This window comes from Mus musculus, chromosome 15, assembly GCF_000001635.26.
Source record: "Mus musculus strain C57BL/6J chromosome 15, GRCm38.p6 C57BL/6J".
Classification (NCBI taxonomy): Eukaryota; Metazoa; Chordata; class Mammalia; order Rodentia; family Muridae; genus Mus; species Mus musculus.
In genome coordinates, this window is record NC_000081.6 from 83,022,451 (window position 1) to 83,031,906 (window position 9,456).

General features: G+C 51.6%; 1 protein-coding gene across 6 annotated transcripts in view; it reads right to left on the bottom strand.

Moving 5' to 3' along the window:
• Positions 1-9,456, bottom strand: part of Nfam1 (Nfat activating molecule with ITAM motif 1) — a 36,662-nt gene that overhangs the window by 25,715 nt on the left and 1,491 nt on the right. For 2 of the 6 annotated variants that reach the window (NM_028728.3, NM_001271414.1), the window contains exon 1: positions 477-688. The exons of 3 other annotated variants lie outside the window; for them this stretch is intronic. In NM_028728.3, the coding sequence (NP_083004.1) occupies positions 477-544 (68 nt within the window). In that variant the 5' untranslated portion in view covers positions 545-688. Of the gene's footprint in view, positions 1-476; positions 689-7,376; positions 7,501-9,456 lie in introns of those variants that run through there. One more of the 6 variants, NM_001271413.1, reaches the window with a different exon arrangement.

The following is a 9,456-nucleotide window of genomic DNA, read 5'->3' on the forward strand; positions in this document are numbered from 1 at the left end:
CGCAGCCTTGGGAAGGTTGAGAGCCACTGGCCCTAGGCTCTGTGCTCAGCTTGGCGCTGTCTCATTTGGTCTCTATGTCCTCCACGTCCCTCCCTGTCCTCACATACACTTCCAAGCAGGAAGCACAGGCCACTGCTAAGCCCACCCACAACCCACTTCCCAGAGCAGATCAAAGAAGACTCAGCTCTCTGCAGCTCCAAGTGCTACAAAGAAGGGAAGAGCCACAGAGGGAAATGGGGATGCCCAGGACCTAGAGGCAACAGGCCCAGACTTGGATCCTGGCTCTGCTACTTAAAAGCTATGCAGCCTTGAACAGGTAGCTTGGCCTCTCTGAACTTCAGTAGCTCTTCTCCAGCAAGGGAAAGGGGCAATGCCAACCTCACAGGGTATGGTGAGACAGAATACTCCCTGCAGACACAACCACAGCAGAGCAAGGGGAAGGAGGAGGTCTGCCCTGACCCAGTTTTGTCTATTACCTTAGGTCCTTCTTTGACTGAACATTGGGGTGGATGTCACCTTGGCGTGTCAACTGGTAGCCTGGCATCCATCTGGGTGTCCGGTTTGTGTGAGGGGCACCCTGGAAGGGTAGTCTCGCTGCAGCTGTCTCCTGATTCTCCTCATCCTTGCCTGCGTTCAGTCTCCCGGTTAGGAAGGACGCAGCCTATCACCTCTTGTTAGCATTTTGTCTAAGCTCCGCCCCCACAGTTACCTAGCAACAGCTAGGTGTGCCTGATTCACTATAAAGGGGGCTGCTTGCCCCCTCCTCTCTCTCTTGCCTTCTTGCTTTTGCTCTGTCCCCTTTCTCCTGTTGCCCCTCTCCCCGCTCCCTTCCCCCCTCTCCACAAACTCATGGCCAAGCCTCTACTCCTCTACCCTCTCTCTCTGCCTTTCTCTGTCTCTACCACCCTCTCAACTCCCCTCCCCATGCCCTGAATAAACTCTATTCTATACTATACCGTCTGTGGCTGGTCCCTTGGGGTGGGGAAAGGGATGCCTCAGCATGGGCCCGCAGAGGCACCCCCTCCCCCCACACCTGACTACACCTCCTCTTAACATATTCCTTCTCTCTCTTTATTTTTATAAAACACAGCACCCCGGGAACCTGATTCCTTCCGTTTCAGGTTCTTCTGACTCTGTGGCCACTTTATCTGATGTCAGGGCTGGGTGGGGACCTCTGTGCTGAGTCCATGATGGGGAACAATTTGTAGTCAGAGAACCTCATCCAAGAGTGTAGGCACCCACTCTGACAGTCTTCCTTGGCGTGGCCAGTTAAACCCCACTCTGGCCATTTCCCCGTAGGACAGGGTGACCCTCCTTTCTGGCTCTCCCAGAGACTCGCAGGCTCATTCTAGCTGAAATCACTTCACGGGGTCAAGACAAGCCATTTATAAAGGACAGAAAATGGAGGGCACATTTCACACAGAGTCGAGCCACTGCATGTGACCTGGTTTCAGTTATTCTCAACTGGGTTCACACAGAGTCAACCCTAAAACATGCAGCTTCTGTTTTGTTTTTGTTTGTTTGTTTGTTTGGTTGGTTGGTTGGTTTTTGGTTTTTCGAGACAGGGTTTCTCTGTATAGCCCTGGCTGTCCTGGAACTCACTTTGTAGACCAGGCTGGCCTCGAACTCAGAAATCCGCCTGCCTCTGCCTCCTGAGTGCTGGGATTAAAGGTGTGCGCCACCACGCCCGGCTAACATGCAGCTTCTGATTTGGGGTTACTGTGGCCTATAGTCCCTGATTTTGGAGTCACCCTCCTTCACATCCAGGCCCCCTTTCTGAGCTATGTTCCCAGGCACTGGGTCCCGATACAGAGTAATAACAGAAGCTGCTGTCCCTCAGGCACAGTTCCCTTTCACAGACGAAGTAACAAAAGCTCAAGAGACAAGATGAGGTTTGCCCAAGAAGCAGGACTATGAAGTAAAGATGATACTGTATTCTGGTTACCTCTGGGTCCCGCCCCTCCCCCCCCCCCACGCTGGGTACCTCTGAGTCCTGCCCTTCTCTCCTTCCCCCCACGCTCCCAACTCCGCCATCACTATTCTGCTAGTTTCTAAAATATCTGAGCAAGTAAAACTCAGACAAAAGAAACATTCTCAGGTGATGGAGCTCGCCTTTAATCCCAGCACTCGGGAGGCAGGGGTAGGTGGATAGTTTGTGAGTTCGAGGCCAGCCTGGTCTACAAAGCCAATGCCAGTACAGCCAGGGTTCTGTTCCACAGAGAAACACTCACCAAGACAGGTGAGAAAAGAAGGAAAGAAAGAGAGGAATGAAGGAAGGAAGGAAGGAAGGAAGGAAGGAAGGAAGGAAGGAAGGAAGGAAGGAAGGAAGACTATCTTTCAAAGATTAGTGGTCACTTCCCTAAATGTGGTTATCAAATAGACAGGCCTGACAACGGGGAGGAGCTGAAGAGAAAACTGATCAGAACTGACCTGGATCCCAAAAGCATTGGGGGGAACTGCTACTGTTTGCCCAGCTCAAGGAGACCCTTCGGCTCTACAGGAAGTGAACCCAGGAACCCTCTACAGTCTTCTAAGAAGGCTAACCAAGAGTCCTCGGAGGGCTGGCAGTGGCCCTTTAAGGAGGAGGCAGATGAGAGGAATAACTGCACTATGCCTACCAGAGGTGAAGAGGGTAAAAACTTAAAGTTTCACCTCACTGGTCCTGCTCCAGCTGCCTGACCAGGGTAGTGAGCTCTCCAGACTCCACCAGCCCCTTCTGAGCCTTGGCCAGCTCAGCTCTGCTTGCAACTCAATCCCTCCCGCAGCACTGAGTGAGAGTAGTAAGGGCCCAGGCGTGCTGATCAAAGGGATCCGCCCTGGCTCAGGTCGATTTTAAAGGAAAACACTTTGATTTCAGGCTCCAAAAGAAAGCCGTTCCCACGATCTTTATGTGAGGCCTGGGGGGTTGCCCTCCGATCCGTTCTGGCAGCTCTGAGAGCTACGACTCTTTAAAGGGTCCTCAGGAAGACACAGACTGAGGGCTGCTGATTTGTCCCTGAGTCCCAGCCATGTGCTAGAGTGTGAATCTCAGGGCACCTCAGGGCAGCCGACAAGCCATTCATGACAGGCAAGCGGTCGCCAAGTGGCTGGCGCGGGCGTTGGAAGGCGACCTTTGAACGGCGAGTGTCTTATGGAGTTTTTAGTGCTAATGTTCTCCACATGGCACGCTCAGGATGGGCTGTCACGTCGTTCAACACCTCTGAATCACAGCTGCGCGCAGATGTGGCTTGGCTTCAGGCCCTTCCCACAGCTTGGCTTCATCCCGTGTTCTCACGGTCCTAGACCCCAGACCCCAGAGCACAGGAGAGCCACTCGGAGACACAAACCAAAAGAGCGCTTTGTCGAAGGTTTGGCCTGGCTTAAGTTCACAGCTGTTCCCCCTTCGAGCCCCTTTACTGGCAAGCTGGTGAGTGAGACCTGGGTCGCCTGGGGATTCAGGGTCTCCCTTTTCACACATCAGTACCCCCAAAAGGGTATTAGGTAGGGTAGAGATGGAGACAGAGCTCAGCTCGTCGTCCTTGAATGGGGATGAGTGGAATGGTGTGAGGATCCCCCAAGGGTCCTAGGAAGGGGGCTGGAAGACCCAGAGGACAGGCTACCACCTACCCTGAGAGAGGACAGGAGCTTTCTGTGAAGAGATCCTTAGACTGGGTCATTGTTTTCTGAATTAGAATCTTCAGGTCCTTCCTCACCTCCTCCCTCCATAAAAGTGAAAGCAGCTCACTGGCTCACCATAGAAATTCTGGAAACCACAGGGAAGGATCAAGAAGAAAGGCGGACTTGTCTGCAGTTCGCCACCCTGACAGAGCAGCTGTGAACGTTCTGATGTCTTTCTTTCCCATCTCTTTACCAGGCTGAACTTTGAAGGAAGAAAAAGAGTGGGAGGCAGCCAGGTGGGGGAGGGGCAGGCAGGAGGGTTTCAAGCACAAGAAAGCTCTTGGGTAAAGCGTCTAGAAGTTTCCCCCACAGGGCACTGTGTCGGGGCACCGAAGAGAAGAGAAGGTGGTAAGAGACAAGGTTTGCGGCGGCAAAGATGAACAGGGCATCAGGGTCTGTAAGAGGTTGGGGGAGGCTGGCAGAGGCAGGGGTGGGGGTGGGGTGGCCATAAAACAGGCCTAGCCTCTGGGAGCTTTTACATTAGAAGGAAAATGTCATTGCATTTTAGAAAGAAGACAGGAGAATACCGCAGAGTTCCAACCAGTAGACCTGGGCCATCTAAAACCTACCCAGCATTAGCAAGTCACCTGACTTCTTCCCTTCAGTCTCCTTTTAAAATACCAGCTCGGGGTTGGAGATATAGCTCAGTGGGCAGAGCGTTCCCCTTGCGTGCATGGAGCCCTGGGGTTCAATCCCCAGCATGGCATAAGGCAGGTGTGATAGGGCATAGCTAGCATCGCAGAACTTGGGTGGTAAAGGCAGGAGGGTCAGGATTTCAAAGTCATCCTTGACTCCTGTTCAAGTTTAAGGGCAGCGACCTGGGCTCCATGAGACCTGTCCTTAACAGGTAACTGTGCAAGCTCTCCTCCTGACTCCTCAGTCTCCAGTCACACCAGATCCCACACTCTCAGTTGCCGCCCACCACTTCCTCAGTGTCCAGTCTGGGGCCTCCTCTTTTCCTTCCCTCGACACAGCTCTGCAGGCTGCCTCTGTTAGTGTCAAGAGAACTGCAGAGACAATGACGCCTGATCTGTGACTCTTATTCTTTCTGGTCTTGATGCATAACCTTCTTTCTCTCTGTGGCTTCCCTTCCTCCTGGGCTCTCCGCCTGCTCTGCTGTCTTTGATGTCCGTAGCTTTTCTTACCTTGGCCACCTCACCAGGATCCTCTTAAGATCCTTGGGTGGCAGAGCCTAACCTGCCCTAGATGGGCTCAGCTGGATCCTGACAGTCAGGGATGGTTCTTTCTGAGTTCATCCCCCTAGGGACGCACTGCTGGTTGTGAGAAGAGCCACTGTTCTCTGGTCCCCAGATTCCTTGGCATGAGAAGGTCTAAGAAAGGCACTTGGCTAGTTAAAGGCCAGATGCATTTTGAATGTAGGCCTTTGCCCACCCTGACTTGGTGAGACTCAGCCTACATAATGGAGGCCACCCCTACCTGGGCTCCATGGTCCGCTTCTGCTGACTCACCAGCAGTAGACCAGTTATGATTTGCCCTTCCTTTCTCTACAAGAGTACACGCCATCCTCAGGCAGGATAGGAGCAGCCATCCAACCAGGTCAACCACCTCCAAGCACCCCGCAAGACCACAGCACCTAGATCAAAGCCACCAAGTATGGCCACCCATCAAGTAGACCCAGTGAACCAGGATTCCCCCAAGGCCCAGCCAAGAGTCCCCACAGGATGCTAAGTCAAAGTCATTCCATCTTGGACTTGCAGCCCTCATCTGGGATAAGCCCTATGCTGATACACAGTCTCAGAGAGAAGGCTAGGCCTGGCCCCACCTTGGCTCAGATGTGGGTGTGTACAGGTTTACTCTCTGTCCCCTGCAGGAGGTCTGGAAAGACCCTAGTGAGACCTCAGCGCATGAGGTTGCCAAATGCCAGGCACGGAGGAGAGGGTGTCAAGAGAGAAATGCTAGGCTCAATAGAACTCCAGTGGGCAGGGTATACAGTGATCCCACACTGGGAAGACAGCATCAAGCTATAGCATTCACTGTGCACGTCTGAGGTCTCCCGCTGACACTGAGATGTGACCTCCTGCCATAGTTAGCAAGAGGTTTGCATGGGAACTGCTGACTACCTCAGCAGGATGAGAAGGGAGGTGGAGAGTGGTTGGGTTAACTTGGCCAAGATCTCTGAGAACTCAAATCCAGGCTGGCCAGGCCCTTGGCCAACCTCAAGTCTTTCCTGACCTCCTCAAGTTCACCTGGAGTTTCCCCTCCCCTTCCTCTGGCTTCAGCTGCCACTTCAGTGCCTGATGGCCATAATCCTATCACAAAAAGCCTGGTCTAGGGAGCAGGGAAAGGGCAGACCCCATGCTCACTTCCGTGTTTCTCCAACACCCTGTTATCTCCCACTCATAAGACACGAGGGACTTTATACCAGAGAGGAGCCTCAGTTCAGAGAGACTAGAGGCTCATTCAGCCCAGTCTAACCAGGATGAACCTCCCACCTTCCAGGGCTATCTGAGGCTATCTGAGGCTATCTGAGGCTGATAAGCTTAATTTAGCTGCTGTTGTTATTCTTTTCTGAGGATCCCCTGGGTGCTAGGAACCACGGATGTAAAACCAGAGGCCTGCATGCAGTTGCTATTCTGTGGACACTGAACATTCAGCCACGCGGAATGACAGAAGTGGCTTCAGTGGGAGGGAACCTAATACACAGGGGCACACACAGACACACACAGAGGCACACAGACACACACACACACAGAGACACACACATATATACACACACACACATACACACACATACACACACACCTGGAGACCATGTGTGTACTCACAGCCCCAAACAAGATGCCCCTGAAATGCCAGCACGACTATAGGGATGACAGAGTGTTCACTTAGCAGGATATTATTCTACAGCGGGTGTGCACACAGCATGGCAGGCTTGTGGGACATGTCGGCTGTATCCCAGCTATACTCTGTCATCACAGATAGTCTATGAAGAAGCACTGCTGTGTGTCCCAGGAAAACTCAGTCATGGGCATGGGGATTTGAACTTGGCGTGCAATCTTCCTGTCACAAAATATTTTTCTTTTGAGTCCCACTCCAACCACTTAAAAAATATGAAAAACCACTCATAATTCTCTGGCCATAGAAAGGAGGTGGAGGGCTAGGCTTAGCCTGGAGGTCCATAGCCTGTCACCCTTGCTCTGTAGCAGTGGAAACAAATGTTACCTACCTCTCTGCCACTGAATAGACCTTAAAAGGCATAATGTTGACTCAAAGAGACACATCACAGAAGAATATATGCAAGAGCATTTCAGGGACACCAAGTTGGAAAGCAGACAATCTAGGCTCAGTGGTCCTACACTTGCTTAGCGTGTGTGGCACTACTACTCTTCTTTCCCAGTGCTGAAACAAAATGGGCGAACTTCCACAGTGGCTTGGACTGTGCTGGGTGATGACAAGATACACAGATAGATTCAAGTTTACCCAGCACCCCCACATCCACACTCATTCAGAAGAGAGCAATACCTCTAAGGCAAAATAAAATAAAATAAAATAAAATAAAATAAAATAAAATAAAATAAAATGTATCTCTGGAAGAATATTCTGGAATGTTCCAAAATATTCTCTCTCTCTCTCTCTGTTTCTCTCTCTCTGTGTCTCTGTGTCTCTCTGTCTCTCCGTCTCTGTCTCTCCCCCCCTCTCTCTCCATAGTCAGGCAGCACAGGTTTTTGAAAGTATTTGTCATTCATCACTGTACTTACGATTACAATGAAGAAGGTAGTGGCGAGAAGATCTATGGGGACAGTGTCTGAACCTCCACTAGACAGGCACTGTAATCCGCTGGAGGTAGTCTCGCATCCCACAGCTTGGGGAGACTCTCTTCTCCAGTCAGACAGAACCTCTGACTGTTTCTCCCCCCAGCTTGCCTTCTGGTCTCCCAGCCTTTATCCATGCTGTGCCTGTGTGCAACCTCACTTGCTCTGTCCTCCTCTGGGTCCAGCCCCCAGCCCATGGCCTCTCCAGCAGGCAGCCCCCCAACTCCCCCTCCTACAACAACTCCCCCCCCCCAGCACTCCCTGAGCCTGCCACTGCCTCTCTGCCTCTCTGCAGGCCTCTGCCTCCCAAGCTCTTTATTGGGATTAAACGAAGATGAAAGGCAGAGCCCAGTGGTGACAGAGGCTGGAGGGGCAGGAAGAGAGGCAGGAAGCCTTGGCTTGCAGAAGGCAGAGCAACTATTCATGTTTGGGAACAAAGAGAGTGGTGACATCTGAGGCCAGAGAGCACAGGCAGATGCTCGAATGAGCTCCATCTGGGTCCTGTTCCCTGGGACAAGTCTCATGATTTCTACCCAGCTGAGACTGTGGGCCTGGGGCTTGTACACCTCTGTTCCCTGAAGGGTCTAGAGACCTGTGGCCTGGGAGGCTCTGCAGGCCACTTCCTCTTCCGTTGGTATTTGAGAGCGAAATCAGTAAAGCTCAGAGCTTGAAAACAGTCGAAAGAGAAAAGAGACTGACATTAGTCAAAGACACTGAGGCCCAGAGAGGGTAAGCGGGTTACCCCAGTCAAAAGAGGTGACAGTCCCAGCATCTGAAACATTCAGGCAGGAGGATGGGTGGAGAGTTTGAGGCCAGCCAGGGCTATACAGTAACTTCTGGCCAGCCTGACTTATACAACCAAACTCAAACTACACATTCAATTCTTGTCTTAAAGAAAGCAATCGAGAAACAGAGAGAGAGAGAGAGAGAGACAGACAGACAGACAGACAGACAGACAGAGACAGAGACAGAGACAGAGACAGAGACAGACAGAGATGGAGATGGAGTCAGACAGACAGACACAGAGAGATCACACATATGGGAGAGCTCTTAAAGCCTAAAACAGGGGTACGGGGCGGAGCAGAAGCTGTGATAGACAAGGGGCAGGAGCAAGAGAGGAGGCTGTGTGTTCCTGTAATGGGCTCCAGAAGGCAGGGAGCAGGCTTCCCCCTCCCATGCAAGAGCAGGAAGAACTTCTCAGTAGTGGACCGTTTGTTGCAATACATGGCCAAAAAAAAAAAAAAAAAAAAAAAAAAAAAAAATCTGTTTTTGTTTGTAGCTCATCCTCTTTCAAAATAGCTTCCCCGAAGCTGCAGTAGCTTGGCCAGAAAAGCCTCCTCTAATTCAGTGCCTTGGCCTTAGGAGGGAAGAACCACACAGAGAAAAGACAGGACTTCAGGGACATTGAGTTCAAATGACTACGTGGGAATTCTTTTTATTTTTCCAGGGATGATGGTTGTTGAGGCACAATCTCACTCTGTGGCCCTCGCCAATCTGGAACTAATAGCAATCCTCCTGCCTCAGCCTTCTGAGTCCTGGGATTACAGGCACCAGCCACAACATCTCACATAAGTGGAAGTTCAACCACTGTCAACAGCAGGTCCATTCTACCTTTTCGCTGTCTTTTCATGGTCTGGAGTGGGTGGGCAATGTAGGTTGAGCAAGAGTAAAGAAGACAGGCCACAGGGTTGGTACCCAAACTGCTCTAGAGGCTACGTGTTGGCTCCTGCCTCCTCAGAGTAAAGTTTCCTGGGGAGAATCTTCCTTGCAAAGAAAAGTGATCTGGTCGATCAGCGGAGCCCAGTGGGCAGGGGAGGCTGAGGCTGAGGCTGACCCTGGCCTGCAGCCTGACTTCTGAATTTTCTGCTGTCTGACTCCACACATGTTGATAGACATCCCTGGGTTTGTCTCCCTGTCAGTGAGATGATGCTGAGGACATTAAAGGCTCACTACACGCTAATTCCTGATGGTCAGATATAAATGAAAAAGGGGACATGACATAATCCAGGGACAAAGAACCCCCAGT